The 17,326-nt window shown below is 44.3% G+C and overlaps 1 protein-coding gene across 1 annotated transcript in view; it reads left to right on the forward strand.

The window, feature by feature from the left end:
- Positions 1–17,326, forward strand: part of LOC115180143 (hepatocyte growth factor) — a 42,955-nt gene that overhangs the window by 9,804 nt on the left and 15,825 nt on the right. Inside the window, exons 5-9 of the mRNA XM_029742030.1 lie at positions 10,750–10,892; positions 11,504–11,624; positions 12,016–12,134; positions 15,224–15,389; positions 15,552–15,685. Coding sequence (XP_029597890.1) covers positions 10,750–10,892; positions 11,504–11,624; positions 12,016–12,134; positions 15,224–15,389; positions 15,552–15,685 — 683 coding nt within the window. The remainder of the gene's footprint in view (positions 1–10,749; positions 10,893–11,503; positions 11,625–12,015; positions 12,135–15,223; positions 15,390–15,551; positions 15,686–17,326) is intronic.

The following is a 17,326-nucleotide window of genomic DNA, read 5'->3' on the forward strand; positions in this document are numbered from 1 at the left end:
TAGAGGGGAATCACACACCTGGTGTCCCAGGTATAAATCAGTCCCTGATTAGAGGTGAATCACACACCTGGTGTCCCAGGTATAAATCAGTCGCTGATTAGAGGGGAATCACACACCTGGTGTCCCAGGTATAAATCAGTCGCTGATTAGAGGGGAATCACACACCTGGTGTCCCAGGTATAAATCAGTCCCTGATTAGAGGGGAATCACACACCTGGTGTCCCAGGTATAAATCAGTCCCTGATTAGAGGGGAATCACACACCTGGTGTCCCAGGTATAAATCAGTCCCTGATTAGAGGGGAATCACACACCTGGTGTCCCAGGTATAAATCAGTCCCTGATTAGAGGGGAATCACACACCTGGTGTCCCAGGTATAAATCAGTCGCTGATTAGAGGGGAATCACACACCTGGTGTCCCAGGTATAAATCAGTCCCTGATTAGAGGGGAATCACACACCTGGTGTCCCAGGTATAAATCAGTCCCTGATTAGAGGTGAATCACACACCTGGTGTCCCAGGTATAAATCAGTCCCTGATTAGAGGGGAATCACACACCTGGTGTCCCAGGTATAAATCAGTCCCTGATTAGAGGGGAATCACACACCTGGTGTCCCAGGTATAAATCAGTCCCTGATTAGAGGGGAATCACACACCTGGTGTCCCAGGTATAAATCAGTCGCTGATTAGAGGGGAATCACACACCTGGTGTCCCAGGTATAAATCAGTCCCTGATTAGAGGGGAATCACACACCTGGTGTCCCAGGTATAAATCAGTCGCTGATTAGAGGGGAATCACACACCTGGTGTCCCAGGTATAAATCAGTCCCTGATTAGAGGGGAATCACACACCTGGTGTCCCAGGTATAAATCAGTCCCTGATTAGAGGGGAATCACACACCTGGTGTCCCAGGTATAAATCAGTCGCTGATTAGAGGGGAATCACACACCTGGTGTCCCAGGTATAAATCAGTCCCTGATTAGAGGGGAATCACACACCTGGTGTCCCAGGTATAAATCAGTCCCTGATTAGAGGGGAATCACACACCTGGTGTCCCAGGTATAAATCAGTCGCTGATTAGAGGGGAACAATGGAAAAAAGAGGTCCAGAGTTGAGTTTGAGGGCTCTAGTGTTTTTATCTGGTTCCAGGTTTCCTGATGTATTTTGAGGATGTTTGAGTTTTTATCCCCAATGCAGGTTGCTGTAACGTCGAGGTCAATGTTGATATTCTGGTAGAGTTCTTCATTGTAACATTTTGAACTTGTTGTATCATTTCCTCCTGGATCATAATGCTGTCACTTCAGCATGCAGTCTTCCAGTTTACTGGGGCTAAATCTAAAGACAAGCTGGTGTGTTTATCCTCGTCAAGAGAGAGAGAAGGAGAGAGAAAGACACACACACACACACACAGAGAGAGAACGAGAGACACCGAGAGAGAGAAAGACACATGAGAGAGAGACACAGAGAGAGACAAAGAGAGAGAGACCCAGCGAGACACAGTGAGACACACACAGTGAGAGAGACAGGGAGAGAGACACAGCAAAACACAGAGAGAGAGAGACACAGTGAGAGAGACACAGCAAAACACAGAGAGAGAGAGAGAGACACAGTGAGAGAGACACAGCGAGACACAGAGAGAGAGAGACACAGTGAGAGAGACACAGCGAGACACACAGAGAGAGAGACACAGTGGGAGAGACACAGTGAGAGAGACACAGTGATGGATGTGGAGAGAAAGAGGGAGAGGTCCAAAGAGAGAGCCAGACCTATGTGCATAGTGTCTGCCTGCAACACCATAGGGACCCCTCCTCGACAAGGAGATGAATAGTTGGCTAACATCTGTTAGCCCAACATTATTACTTTCTTTCCCTCTCTATACTGTACATACAGACAGGCAGACAGGCAGGCAGACTGGCAGGCAGTAAATCTTCTTACTGGCTCCTCTCTCTCCTCATGTGGAGCTGGGGTTGCAGCTCACCAGATAAAGACTTTAAAAAGCCTTAAAGTGAAATCCTGTATTTTTTTTAAATTACATTCTGATAGACTTTTATGACATTAAAGGAACGTGTTGATATGTTAATGAGCAGGACTCAACTCATGGTGTGTTTGGCTGTTGGAAGGCAGGCAGTCGGTCAGGTCCAAGTCGAAGTTTGGCCCTGTCCAAAATAAGATCCTAGCTCCTTGGTACTACATGTAGATGCAACATAATGGTATAGGTGCAAGTAATATGGTCAGATCTACACTAGTGTCTAGGGTGCTTCTGGGCTTGTGGTTGTCTCTGGACTGGGCATTGGACTACCACATGGATGGAAGGGTTTTGGTTCATAGCAGACTGGACTCCCACTATTTTGCAGAAGACTCTCTCATGGTCTAAGTTAGATCTCTGCGATTCCTCTGGCAATAGGATCAGTGATGTTGTGCATTAGTGGAGTTCTATGGAGACCAAAGGGCACAAGGGGGAGTGCCGAGCCGGCTCTCCCCCAAGAAAGGGCCCTGCCGTTGGGGTTGAGGGCTGAGCCGAGCTGCTGATAGGAAGGCCCCTCTGTTTTTCTTTCTTTTCATTTTTTTATTCTCCATGTCTCCAGCATATCTTCTGTTGTTCTCTTTCCATGTCTCAGCATCTCTTCTGTTGCTCTCCTTCCATGTCTCAGAATCTCTTCTGTTGCTCTCTTTCCATGTCTCAGCATCTCTTCTGTTGTTCTCTTTCCATGTCTCAGAATCTCTTCTGTTGCTCTCTTTCCATGTCTCAGCATCTCTTCTGTTGCTCTCCTTCCATGTCTCAGCATCTCTTCTGTTGCTCTCTTTCCATGTCTCCAGCATATCTTCTGTTGTTCTCTTTCCATGTCTCAGCATCTCTTCTGTTGCTCTCCTTCCATGTCTCAGAATCTCTTCTGTTGCTCTCTTTCCATGTCTCAGCATCTCTTCTGTTGCTCTCTTTCCATGTCTCCAGCATATCTTCTGTTGTTCTCTTTCCATGTCTCAGCATCTCTTCTGTTGCTCTCCTTCCATGTCTCAGAATCTCTTCTGTTGCTCTCTTTCCATGTCTCAGCATCTCTTCTGTTGCTCTCCTTCCATGTCTCAGAATCTCTTCTGTTGCTCTCTTTCCATGTCTCAGCATCTCTTCTGTTGCTCTCCTTCCATGTCTCAGCATCTCTTCTGTTGCTCTCTTTCCATGTCTCCAGCATCTCTTCTGTTGCTCTCCTTCCATGTCTCAGAATCTCTTCTGTTGCTCTCTTTCCATGTCTCAGCATCTCTTCTGTTGCTCTCCTTCCATGTCTCAGCATCTCTTCTGTTGCTCTCTTTCCATGTCTCCAGCATATCTTCTGTTGTTCTCTTTCCATGTCTCAGCATCTCTTCTGTTGCTCTCCTTCCATGTCTCAGAATCTCTTCTGTTGCTCTCTTTCCATGTCTCAGCATCTCTTCTGTTGCTCTCCTTCCATGTCTCAGCATCTCTTCTGTTGCTCTCTTTCCATGTCTCCAGCATCTCTTCTGTTGCTCTCTTTCCATGTCTCAGCATCTCTTCTGTTGCTCTCTTTCCATGTCTCAGCATCTCTTCTGTTGCTCTCTTTCCATGTCTCAGCATCTCTTCTGTTGCTCTCTTTCCATGTCTCAGCATCTCTTTTGTTGCTCACTTTCCATGTCTCTGCATATCTTCTGTTGCTCTCTTTCCATGTCTCAGCATCTCTTCTGTTGCTCACTTTCCATGTCTCTGCATATCTTCTGTTGCTCTCTTTCCATGTCTCAGCATCTCTTCTGTTGCTCTCTTTCCATGTCTCAGCATCTCTTCTGTTGCTCTCTGTTACGGATACAGTTATCCTGTGTGTGTATCCTGTGTGTATTTTCATTCCTTCTCCCCTATTCACAGGTGTCGCCAATCAATCACCAATCAGTCGGCAATCAGAAGACACCTGCTCCTTTTCCCTTACCCAATCACATCCTCTTTCCCTTGGTTTAAAAACCCAGTCAGTTGTTTTCTCTGGAGCTCGATCTCTCTGTGTCTCAATCTCTCGTTATCTCTCGCTCTCTTTGGATTGAGCTCTCTTTTGGTTTTTGTTGCTACATGTCACATTTGTCCGGAATTATGTGAGTATGTAATGTTGTGCTTCATGACTGTTTGTTTGTGTAACGGCCGTCGTCAGAATGAGACCAAGGTGCAGCGGAGGATGTGTTCATCTTAAATGAATTTATTCAAGAAAGAACACATTAGACAAAAAACAAGAAACCGACAGCCAACAGTACTGTCAGGTGCAAACACTAAACAGAAATTATTCACCCACAAACCCCAAAGGAAAACAGGCTGCCTATGTATGACTCTCAATCAGCAACAACGATCTACAGCTGTTCCTGATTGAGAGCCATACACGGCCGAAACAAAGAAATACACCAACATAGAAAACGGAACATAGAACGCCCACCCATGTCACACCCTGGCCTAACCAAAAATAGAGAACAAAAAACCCTCTCTATGGCCAGGGCATTACAGTTTGACAAGTCGCCCATGTGCATACACTATCCGTAGGTAAACTGTGTCTAAATACCCTAGTTAGAACTGGGCGGACCACCCACTGTATTTTTGGTTAGTTAGCTAGCTGTTCTTAAAGCAGGCTAGTCTAGCTTAGGGGTGTTTTTGGGGGTGTTTTTGGATATTTATTATTATTTATTTATTTATTATTATTTATTACTTTCCTTGGGTTCAGCTAAGCCCCTCTTCCCGACCCCCTTTACCATGTGTTTACCAAATAAACCTATAGTGTTTGACGGTAGATTTAAGTTGTCTGTAGTTTTATTCTCACTGTTCCTTTTCACTGTTATAATTTGCATGAGTTATGTTACGGGTCTCATTTCCATCCCCACCCCCCCTAGACTGCAGGGCCAAAGAGATTCGTAACATAAGTGGGGGCTCATCCGGGATATTGTCATTACTGACACCCATGCCGCTCGTGCAGATTGTTGTAGTGGTCTAGTTCAGTGTTGAGCATCATAGCTGATGTAGCATTAGTGTTTGCTATTTGTTGGCTCTTGAGTAGTAGTTCAAAATGCCTACTTTTGATTTGAAATCCTTTTCGGATAACCCTTCGTGGGGGGGTTTTGACAAATGTCGTTGATTTACTGACCTTGGCTGACCATTATTCTTTATCGATTCCGTAGAGTTTAGTTAAGGCGGAGGTTAAAAAACTGGTGTCAAATGTTTTGTTGGAAGAACAAGTGCTAGTATTACCGCTGCCTGAGCCTACTACCCCTGTAGGGGATGTTGCTGCTCCTGTAAGCCCGTCGGTGTCTGAGGGCGAGGCTAAAGCTCCAGCCACATTGCCCCGTTTTGATCCACTCTCCCCACTGTCAACCGGTAATGCCAGGAGGGATGTCCATTCAATACAGTTCCAACTGGAGGCGGACGAGAGAGCCCAAATTAGGCGAGAGAATCTCCAGTTGGAGATGTGTAAAATTGAGGCAGAAAGAGACCAGCAGCAGATGGAGTTCAAAATGCGCCAGATGGAACTGGAGGCGGAGACAGCGAGGCTAGCCTTCGTTCCTGCTGTGCCTGTTAGTGAGGCATCCTCACCAGCTGGAGCTTCCAACACTTTTGACATTAGTAGGCAGATTGCCTTAGTACCTTTGTTCAGAGTCAGAGGTTGACTCCTGTTTTTATGTTTTTGAACGTATAGCCGTAGCATTTGAAATGGCCTGAAGAGGTATGGTGCCTATTACTTCAGTGTAAATTAACTTGTAAAGCCCAAGAGATTTTGTCAGCATTACCTCTTGAAGACAGTTTGAATTATGAAGTGGTCAAAGCTACTGTTCTTCGCGCCTATGAGCTTGTTCCTGAGGCATACCGACAGAGATTTAGGTCTCATAGAAAGTCTTCTAGTAAGACTTATGTGGAATTTGCTAGAGACAAGGGAAATCTGTTTGATAAATGGCATGCTGCTAGCAAGGTACTGATTTCAACTCTCTCCGGGAGTTAATCTTGTTGGAAGAGTTTAAAAATTGCGTACCCAAATGTATTGTAGTTTACCTAAACGAACAAAGTATCCTCCCTGTCAGAAGCGTCTGTGTTAGCAGACGAGTTTGTGTTGACGCACAACAGCGTGTTTTCGGCTTATACTGAGTAGAGCCCCTGAATTGCCTAATTTTAGCCCTAGTCGGCCAGCAGTACATCAAGCACACCCGAAAAATGAGCGCCCCTGTTTCTATTGTCATAAGGTGGGACATATGATTAATGATTGCTTCCTGCTAAAACGCAAATAAGGGATGCCTATTCGTGCAACGCTGTCAACAGGTGTTGGATGAATTCGTACGGTTGTGAGGTCTGAAACGAAACAAGTGCCTCAGGGTAAATGTAGTTTGAAAGTCTCAGTCCCCAACCGCAGTTATGAACCGTTCATTTTCGAGGGGTTTGTGTCCCTAATGAATGACGAAGCATCTCAGCGTCCGGTTAAAATCCTTAGAGATACTGGTGCGGTGTAGTCATTTATATTGTCTGATGTGTTGCCCTTATCCGACAATACATACTGTGGTTCCAGTGTGTTAGTTCAGGGTATTGAAATGGGTTTTGTCCCAGTGCCATTGCACTTTGTGAATGTACACTGAGTTAATCAGTGGAATATTCAGAGTGTGGGTACGTCCTACGTTGCCAGTAAAAGGTGTGACCTTTATAATGGGTAATGATATTGCCGGAGGAAAGGTAGTACCCGTATTGGATAACAGTGACCACTCTCGCTCCAATGAGCTGGCACAGAGTTATCCACATGTGTTCCTCGCTTGTGCTGTCACTCGTGCTCAGGCACGACAAGTGGGTGACGTGATAGATTTGTCGAGCACTGTTCTGTTCAAAGAGTTTGATCAAGAGGATGGGTTGTGTGCTACCTCTGAGAAGCTCATCACCTCTGACCAACAGCCCAGGGAAGAATCAAAGAATATTGAACTTATTGCTGATGCAACACAGTTACCAGTCACTCGTGAGCATCTGCTTGCTAAATGTTTTTCTAGTGTTGTCTCATTGGAAGAGGTAAAGAAGAAGAACGTGGCTTACTTCCTTGATGGTAATCTCCTCATGCGTAAATGGACATCCCATGTTGACGCGGGCGGAGATTGGAATGCTGTTTACCAAATAGTGATTCCTACAGCCTTTCGACAAAACGTGGTATCCCTTGCTCATGATCACCAGTGGTCCGGTCATTTAGGAATCACAAAGACTTATGATCGGGTCCTTCGACATTTCTTTTGGCCAGGTTTAAAACAGGATGTGGCTCAGTTCTGCCGGACATGCCACACATGTCAGATAACAGGAAAACTAAATCAGGTTATTCCTCCCGCTCCTCTTTGTCCAATACCAGTCATAGGTGAACCATTCAAACAGATGGTGGTTGATTGTGTTGGACCGTTACCGAAGACAAAATCGGTTAACCAGTTTCTGTTAACGGTTATGTGTATGGCAACAAGATAGCCCGAAGTCATTCCTCTGTGAAGGATTAGAGTTCCGGTAGTGAGTGAAGCCTTAATTAAATTCTTCCCGACATTCGGGTTACCTAAGGTGGTACACAGTGATCAAGGTACCAATTTCCTATCAAAGCTCTTCAAGCAGGTGTTAAAATCCTTGTCAATTACGCACCGTGTGGCAAGCACATATCACCCAGAGTCTCAGGGTGCTCTTGAACGATGGCATTAGACACTGAAGTCTATGCTACATAAATATTGTTTGGAATCTGAGAAAGATTGGGATGAGGGAGTTCTTCTAGTTTTGTTTGCTGCTCGTGAAACTGTACAGGAGTCCCTAGGGTTCAGCCCGGCTGAACTAGTGTTGGGTCACAGTGAGAGGACCAATGAAAGTCCTTAAAGAACAGTTTTTGTCCCAAGAGTTGTGTACGGGAGATGAGAATGTGTTGGATTACGTTAGTTGCTTTCGTGAGCGCCTACACCAAGCCTGTGCTCTCGCAAAGGAAGCTCTGTCTTCCTCACAGGAGTATGAAAAGACACTATGATAAACAGGCTGTTTCTCATCCACTACAGCCAGGTGACCAAGTACTGGTGTTATTGCCTGTTCCAGGATCTTCACTGTCAGCTCGTTTCTCTGGTCCTTATTTCATTGAAAAGAAATTAAGTGAAACTGATTATGTGCTTCAAACTCCTGATAGAAAACGCAAATCTCGTGTATGTGCCACATTAACATGTTGAAGGCATACCACACCCGACCCATCACCCAGTTAGATAGTTCAAAAACAGTGGCAGGTACTGCTGTCTCCTCTGCTTCTGCTGCTATGATAGTGGGCTGTCATATTAATGATGGAGATGGATTAGAGTTGCGCAATACTCCGCAGCAGTGCGTTAGATTGCCCAACTCAGAAATGCTGCTGTCTCTCCAGTCAGGTCTGGTTCATTTAACGGACGGACAGGCCGACGATATTGTGAGGCTACTACACAGTTTTCCATGTCTCTTTAATGACGTTCCTACTCGCACAAACGTGTATGTTAATGGTGGAAATGCTGCCCCTATCAAGCAACACCCTTATCGTGTCAGTGCTTCTAAGAGGAAGATAATGAGGGATGAAGTGAGATATTTGTTGGAGAATGACCTGGCTACGCCAAGTTCAAGCCCTTGGAGTTCTCCTTGCATTCTGGTTCCTAAACCTGATGGTACGTCCAGGTTATGTACGGATTATCGAAAGGTACATTTTGTCACAATGCCAGATTCGTTCCCGTTACCCAGACTGGACGACTGTATCGACACTGGTGCTGCTACATATGAAACAAAGTTGGACCTCTTAAAAGGTTACTGGCAGGTTCTGTTAACCTCACGTGCTTCTGAGATTTCTGCCTTTGTGACCCCAGACAACTTCCTACAATACTCTGTCATGGCTTTTGGGATGCGGAATGCACCAGCCACTTTCCAACGACTGGTTAACTCTGTATTAGCTGGCGTTCCCAATTGTAGTTCCTACCTTGATGATCTAGTGATTTATTCGTCTGGTTGGTCAGATCATGTTAACTCTCTAAGGGTAGTATGTGAGTGTTTGGCAGCTGCTTCTCTAACCCTGAACTTGGCAAAGTGCGAGTTTGGGAAGGCTACTGTTACCTATCTCGGCAAAGAGGTCGGCCATGGACAGGTGCTCCCTGTTGATGCCAAGGTCTTGGCTATAACTGCATTCCCTGCACCTACCACCAGACGAGAGCTACGCCGCTTTTTAGGGATGGTTGGCTACTACCGTAGTTTCTGTAAACTTCTCTGCGGTAATTGCTCCATTGACCGATTTGCTCAGTCCGGCTAGATTGTTTGAGTGGTCCCCTGATTGTCAGGTAGCTTTTGATACTGCTAAAGCACTCTTATGTAATACCCCTGTACTTACTGCTCCGGATTTTGAACAACCGTTTAACCTTGAGGTAGATGCTAGTGCCAGAGGTGCTGGTGCTGTTCTACTGCAGCAGGACAAGAGTGGACTGGATCGTCCTGTTTGTTATTTTTCATGAAAATGTAGCATGTCAGGCAAACTATGCAACCATTGAACAAGAAGCTCTAGCTTTGTTGTTAGCTCTGCAATACTTTGAAGTATATATTGGTTCCAGTTCCCTACCAGTGATTGTATATACGGACCATAACCCCTTAGTGTTTTCCACCGGATGTACAACCAGGACCAGCGCCTTATGTGTTGGGCGCTTATTGTACAGAATTATAATTTGGAGATCCGCCACAAAAAGGGTTCTGTTAATGTATTAGCAGATGCTTTGTCTCGTGTGTGTGTGTGTGTGTGTGTGTGTAAAACTGATGATTTTTGTATGTTTCGTAAGGTTGCCTTTGATCTTGTGGGTATACTTTGTAAATACTTTGGTATCAATCCTTATAGGATTGCTCTTTTAAGGGTGGGAGTGTTACGGATACAGGTATCCTGTGTGTGTATCCTGTGTGTATTTTCTTTCCTTCTCCCCTATTCACAGGTGTCGCCAATCAGAAGACACCTGCTCCTTTTCCCTTACCCAATCACATCCCCTTTCCCTTGGTTTAAAAACCCAGTCAGTTGTTTTCTCTGGAGCTCGATCTCTCTGTTTCTCTCTCTCTAAAAGCCAGCTTTTCAGAAGATGAATATTACAGTGTACATTTATCTGGCATGGCCCCATTGTTACAGGCAATATGCTTCACATGGTGCTTTTACTCCCAAAAGGTGTCTGTCTCCCCTGACCCTTCCGCTGAACTAATGTACAAAAAGAACAGAAGAAATAGATTGTTTCGATTTGTGAAGTTGGCGAAAACAAGAAATGTTTGAGCTGCTGTTTCTGATTCATAGTTGTGTGGTGAAATCCCTGTTGTGAGACTCTGTGCATGTGTAGCAGTAACTGGCTGACTTACAGGTCAGACTGGAAGCATTTACTGGTGGATTGGCCTGAGGGCATGGAATGAATGGAATAAGGAACCCTGGTAATATAGTGAGATGTGAAGGGATGATATACTAGAAGGTAATATTTTCCATACATTTTTATTACACTATATTACCATGGTCCAAGATAATGTAGCTAAGTTAGCATGTTGCGACTCTACCAACTCTTTGTTTTTGGCTCAGTGTTTAGCGTGCTAGCCTTCGGCGCTAAGGGCCCCCAATTCACGTCAATATCGAAGAGAAACCTACAGAAATCCCATCTTAAACAAAATGAAGTTCTACAACTTTATGAGTCCTAAAACAGCAACTCCTTTCATGCCTGTCACACACATTTGGTCATTCCCACTTTATGCTTAGTAGTGTTTTTCTCCACACTTTCCCTCAGCTTCCAGCCGGCGAGACTAGGCAAGAAGGACCTGAACGGGAACTTCTGCCGTAACCCCAAGAACGAGAGCAGTGGGCCCTGGTGTTTCACTACAGACCCAGAGGTCAGGCACCAAGAGTGTGGCCTGCCTCAGTGCTCCCAAGGTAACACCTCAACCAGCAGAGTCCAATTACACATTGGGGCCAGTTTCCCAGACACAAGTTAAGCCTAGTGCTGGATTTAAGAGCACTTTCAATGGAGATTATTTTTAGTCTAGGACTAGGCTTAATCTGTGCTCGGAAAACTGGCCCTTTGGTTTGCCCAACATAGACATCTTTGAAATGTATGAGGTGGCCCACATTTATGTCATTTACTGGAGTGAAGCTGATTTGTTGGCGAAAAGCAGCCATGTTTTTTCAACTGAACTCTGCTTGCTAATAGTGTACCACTACAGTCTGATAACAACCCTCTGTTATCCCAATAACAACCTAGAAAATCATATCTTGTGCTCTTGTAGCCGAACAAGAATGTTGTTTTTGATGCACCAGGGAATCCCAATTCACTACCCGTGTCAAGAAATGTTTAGTATGCCAGTATCTTAGTTCTCATTGAATATTGTACAAAGATTGAGAGATAAGCATGTTGCTAACATTATTAAAGTGATCAACTTTACAATAAGATGAAAGTCAGACTGTTTAGTCATCTTTAATATAGTGTCCAATATGTTCAATGCCATTGTGGGAAGGTTGTGCTAACGTTGTTTTTGCGTTTGCAGTGGAGTGTATGAGGTGTAACGGGGAAGACTACAAAGGGCCGATGGATCACACTGAGAGTGGGAAGGAGTGTCAGAGATGGGATTCATCCAAGCCCCACAGACACCCCTACCAACCTAAAAAGTGAGTAAGGAAACCCATAGCCTATGTATTTATAGCACATTAAGTTATGGCTAATGTTACTTACTTTTAAATGAATTATTCCTTTTTATTACTTCAAAGTCAATTGTTTGATCTTTGGATTAGCCCACTGCTGTTAGTTAAACCTTATTGTATGCAGTGAATGTGGATGAAAGCCTGAGTGACTCTCCCCCATTGACGTGTATATGTATAGTCAGACCAACCGCACTGCAGTCCCTCATCAAGTTCTACACACACACACACACACACCCTACACAGCTGCACACACACACACCCTCTATCCTAATACACAGGAGATTAACACATGTAGCATAGCTCGCTCGCTCGCTCTCTGTCTGTCTTTTTAATCACTTTTTCCTGTCTTTCTTCACAGGTACCCTGATAAAGGGCTGAATGACAACTACTGTCGGAATCCAGACAACCGTGTGCGTCCGTGGTGTTACACCATGGACCCACAAACACCCTGGGAGTACTGCAACATCAGTGTGTGTGGTGAGTGTGTGCACTTTCCTACGGTCTTCCTCTTTATCCCAAACAGTGAAAACTGTCTAATGGTACTGGTATGGCATACCAACGCTGAGAGTGGAAGGACAGACATGTTAGATAATCAGTCTGGTTTTGTGTTGTGTTGTGCTGGGTTCTGTTCTGTTGGGTTGTGTTGGGTCGAGGTGGAGCAGGAAGCACATAGTAAAGAAGAATAATGGATGGTACACATTTTCCTACACACACCTCGTCCGGATCCTCATTAATGCGATGTCACAGCTCCCCCTGTCCCTCCCAATACTTTACCATTCTCTCACACACATTCCCTTTCTATAAACTATATATGCCCATACAACTTCACTAAACCAACCATCATCTCCCCATTAGTCCTTCATAGCAGCGGAATAGAATACAAGACTCCCACAGAATTCAATAGAACTCTTCAATATTTCAATGTATTTATCGGTATGGGGATTCTACTGTGATCAGAGGGGGAGAGAGTGGACCACACTGAGTCTGTAGCAGGGCTTTCTAACTTTATTTAGCCAGGAAAGAGCCTTGAGGTTAGAAACCTCTTTTGCGAGGTCAACCACTGATTGAAGTGGTGGTTTTGGGAGTGCCAAAGTTTTTTTGGGTTGAGGGGCCACAATGGTGGTTTTGGGGGATAACGAGATAAGTATAGGAGCCTTCCAAAGGAGACAGGGAGAGGCTTTGTTTGGGATATTTAGTGTTTCATGTGGCTCTAAGCTGAAATCTATTTACCTCAGAGTGAGGACAAGTAGGCTGTTTGTCAACTGCAGGGGAGGGAGAGTTTGATGGTTTAAAACACTTAATTCAGACCAGTCAAACACAACAAAGCACTATGAAACTTTTATTATTGGTCAAATCCTAACTTCCACTTCAAATTTTTACTAAGGCTGGGTTTACACAGACAGCTTAATTCGGATCTTTTTCCACTAATTGGTATTTTCACCGATCAGCTCCTTTCGCCAATAATTGGGCAAAAGATCACAATTGGGTTGCTTGTGTAAACTCATCCTTAGTCGTGCATTGATGTCAATGGAAGACTAACTAGAAATGTCCCTTTAAGTGGACCTTAGGATTCACCCTTATGACATATATTAACTGTAGGGGAGTAGCCAGAATGGCTCAATAGCTACTGACAGAGACAGTTCCAATAGATTGGGAGTAATGTTCATCGTTATCAACAGAACACACAGGCGCCATAGTTGTAACATCATGGATGTTGAAACCATAACAGATTGTCAGAAGTGTTGTAGAAGGCAAGGTCCACTGAAACCCTGGCACTACAACTGAGGACTTGACAAGATGGGAGGATGAGAGGTTGTGTTGGGGGGTTCGCTGTGTGTGCCTGCATACTTGCATGTGCGTGATATGATGTGTGTGTGTGTGACGAAAAAGAGGATAGAAACCATTTTTAGACAGTTTGATATTCTTCATCCAAAGGGATGTTCAACACTGACCTTGAGCCCACGGCCCCGCCCGGCTGAGGAACGTGATTTACAACCGGGGAGTAAAAAATAATTTGTCCAGATGGATTCTGCACTGCCTAACCTGTAGATAACAAAGGTGACCCGACGTTAGATGCCGGCATGCATTACATCAAGCCAAAAGAACATCCTCCTTCTGTCCTCCTCTCCAAACATTCCCTTTTTTTCTGTCCGCGGCTCATTTATCAAACAGTATAGATGCACAAATCCGGAGGGGTTGCAGAAATTCCAACAAATCCGTCCCTGTACACTGTAACATGAAAAAGCGGACTTCTGAGATTTTTCGGGATCGTTTTTTGGAGGCCGGAGGGCCAGGAAGCCTTGTTAAGCGGGCTGAATGCAGGGTTGTTTGGCTTGACGGTGAGTACCACATCCATCAGGCCTTCGTTATAGTAACCCACCCTTACAGTCACATGTAAGAGGCCAAGCTACCCAAGCAATAAGGATCTAGCTAGGCTCAACACACACATGCACGTTCTTCCTGCCAAAACCTGGTATGGTACTGTACAACATGAATGAGGCCAGTATAGGATAGAGGGGATTCGCAGATGCTAGATAGTAGAGATTCCCTTTTTGTAGCCTTTTGTAGAGCTTTGAGAGCTATGTTTGAAAAGTACTTAAGTATTTTAGTACTTAACAGATAAAGGTATTAGATACCTGTCTAAACTCCCCAAAAATCTGTTGGATATCAGAAACTCAGATTTTCAGATACTCATCATCTGTTTTTATACCCACTTTGTCCAGACACTCAGATAACCTACCGTGGCTGTCCAGTCTGTTTGTGCAATTAGCCTACTACTCTCTGTGTTCGTTCATTGAATGGCATGACAGAGATGGAAGAGTTGGCTACAGCCCCTTCCCATTAGTCTCATAATGTAAGTCTGTTGTAGTGTTGGTTTCAGTATGTCTCGTGGTGGGGCACCACTTTTTTGGATAAATAGACAGATCATAGACCATACAGTACTACAGATATAGGATCTTAATTTGATCACTCTTATTTTGCTGAGCATTTTCCTGCACTGTGGAAAATACATAGGTTTGTGATTTACATAAGTTCAATAAAAACTCGCACACGGTATATTTAAGAGTATTGCACTTTTCATCTAGTCAACTTTTATCCAGCTAATAGCCTAACCACTAATCAAGCAACATTATGGACTGAACATGATTATTTTGCTTCGATAATGCTGGTCAAATTAAGATCCTACATCTGGACTGACTGTTTAGGATCATTTGTCTCTAGGCTAAACATGACCCATTCTCTGTGAGATTCATCTTTCGTTTCCCTCTCCCCCTCTTTTCTTTCTCCCTTCTTCCTGCCTCTCTCCCTTCTGTCTGGTTTCTCTCTCTCTCCCTTCTGTCTGGTTTCTCTCCCTTCTGTCTGGTTTCTCTCCCTTCTGTCTGGTTTCTCTCCCTTCTGTCTGGTTTCTCTCCCTTCTGTCTGGTTTCTCTCCCTTCTGTCTGGTTTCTCTCCCTTCTGTCTGGTTTCTCTCTCTCTCCCTTCTGTCTGGTTTCTCTCTCTCTCCCTTCTGTCTGGTTTCTCTCTCTCTCTCTCTCCTTCCTTCTACTTCTCCCCCTCTGTCTCAGACCCAGGTAATGACTCTGATGTGGATGCTACATCGTCGTGTTTCAGGGAGCAGGGACAGAGTTACCACGGTACTGTGAGCGTCACCCCGTCGGGCGTCACATGTCAACGCTGGGACTCCCAGTTCCCCCATAACCACACCTACAGCCCGCAGAACTACAAGTGCAAGTGAGTGATGATGTCATTCAATACCCACATGGGTTTTCTTTTGTTTCTGTCACTGGTATGAGAAATATAGGGAAACGGCAACATACAGTCATATTATTACGAATGTCCACTTGGGAAGCACCTATTTAACTGGTGTATACGTATCTCTCTCTTACATCACAGAGACCTGAGAGAGAACTACTGTCGGAACCCAGATGGTGCAGAGATCCCATGGTGCTTCACTACAGATCCTAACCAGAGACTAGCCTTCTGCACCAATATACCCCGGTGTGAAACAGAGAACATCGACACAGAAGGTGAGACAGTTTTGTTTTCCAGTTGACATGATCCTCCAACCCGGCACCCAAAGACTTTGATGGAAGGATTATTGTGTTGAGCATGCCAATTATTGATTCTACTGAGACACAACAGCACACTGGCCCCATACAATACATCTGAATCACCACCAACTTTATTCACTTAGTACACCCAGAATTACATGTTGCGTTATGGTTCTCCCACACTAAACAGACTGAATAGACAGCATAATTTAAATGAATAATATTGAATTTACAAAAATCCACATACAGTATTAATCAGCGAAAAATTGTCGGAAGTTTACATATACCTTAGCCAAATACATTTAAACTCAGTTTTTCACAATTCCTGACATTTAATCCTAGTAAAATGTCCCTGTTTTAGGTCAGTTAGGATCACCACTTTATTTTAAGAATGTGAAATATCAGAATAATAGTAGAGAATGATTTATTTCAGCTTTTATTTCTTTCATCACATTCCCAGTGGGTCAGAAGTTTACATACTCAATTAGTATTTGGTAGCATTGCCTTTAAATTGTTTAACGGGTCAAACTTTTCGGGTAGCCTTCCACAAGCTTCCCACAATAAGTTGGGTGAATTTTGGCCCATTCCTCCTGACAGGGCTGGTGTAACTGAGTCAGGTTTGTAGGCCTCCTTGCTCGCACACATTTTTTCAGTTCTGCCCACAAATTTTCTATAAAATTGAGGTCAGGGCTTTGTGATGGCCACTCCAATACCTTGACTTTGTTGTCCTAAAGCCATTTTGCCACAACTTTGGAAATATGCTTGGGGTCATTGTCCATTTGGAAGACCCATTTGCAACTAAGCTTTAACTTCCTGACTGATGTCTTGAGATGTTGCTTCAATATATCCACAGAATTTTCCTTCCTCATGATACCCTCTATTTTGTGTAGTGCACCAGTCCCTCCTGCAGCAAAGCACCCCCACAACATGCTGCCACCCCTGTGCTTCACGGTTGGGATAGTGTTCTTTGGCTTGCAAGCCTCCCCCTTTTTCCTCTAAACATAACGATGGTCATTATGGCCAAACAGTTCTAGTTTTGTTTCATCAGACCAGAGGACATTTCTCTAAAAAGTATGATCTTTGCCCCCTGGTGCAGTTGCAAACCGTAGTCTGGCTTTTTTATGGTGGTTTTTGAGCAGTGGCTTCTTCCTTGCTGAGCAGCCTTTCAGGTTATGTCGATTGGTACAAAAGTATCTATATCCACAGTAAAACGAGTCCTATGTTTCCTCCAGCATGTTCACAAGGTTCTTTGGTGTTCTGGGATTGATTTGCACTTTTGGCACAAAAGAAAGTTAATCTCTAGGAGACAGAACGCGTCTCCTTCCTGAGCGGTATGACGGCTGCTTGGTACTATGGTGTTTATACTTGCGTACTATTGTTTGTAGAGATGAACGTGGTACCTTCAGGTGTTTGGAAATTGCTCCCAAGGATGCACCAGACTTGTGGAGGTCTACCATTTGTTTCTGAGGTCTTGGCTGATTTCTTTTGATTTTCCCATGATGTCAAGCAAAGAGGCACTGAGTTTGAAGGTAGGCCTTGAAATACATCCACAGGTACACCTGAAATTATGTAAATTAGCCTATCAGAAGCTTCTAAAGCCATGACATCATTTTCTGG

Source organism: Salmo trutta, chromosome 40, assembly GCF_901001165.1.
Source record: "Salmo trutta chromosome 40, fSalTru1.1, whole genome shotgun sequence".
NCBI lineage: Eukaryota > Metazoa > Chordata > Actinopteri > Salmoniformes > Salmonidae > Salmo > Salmo trutta.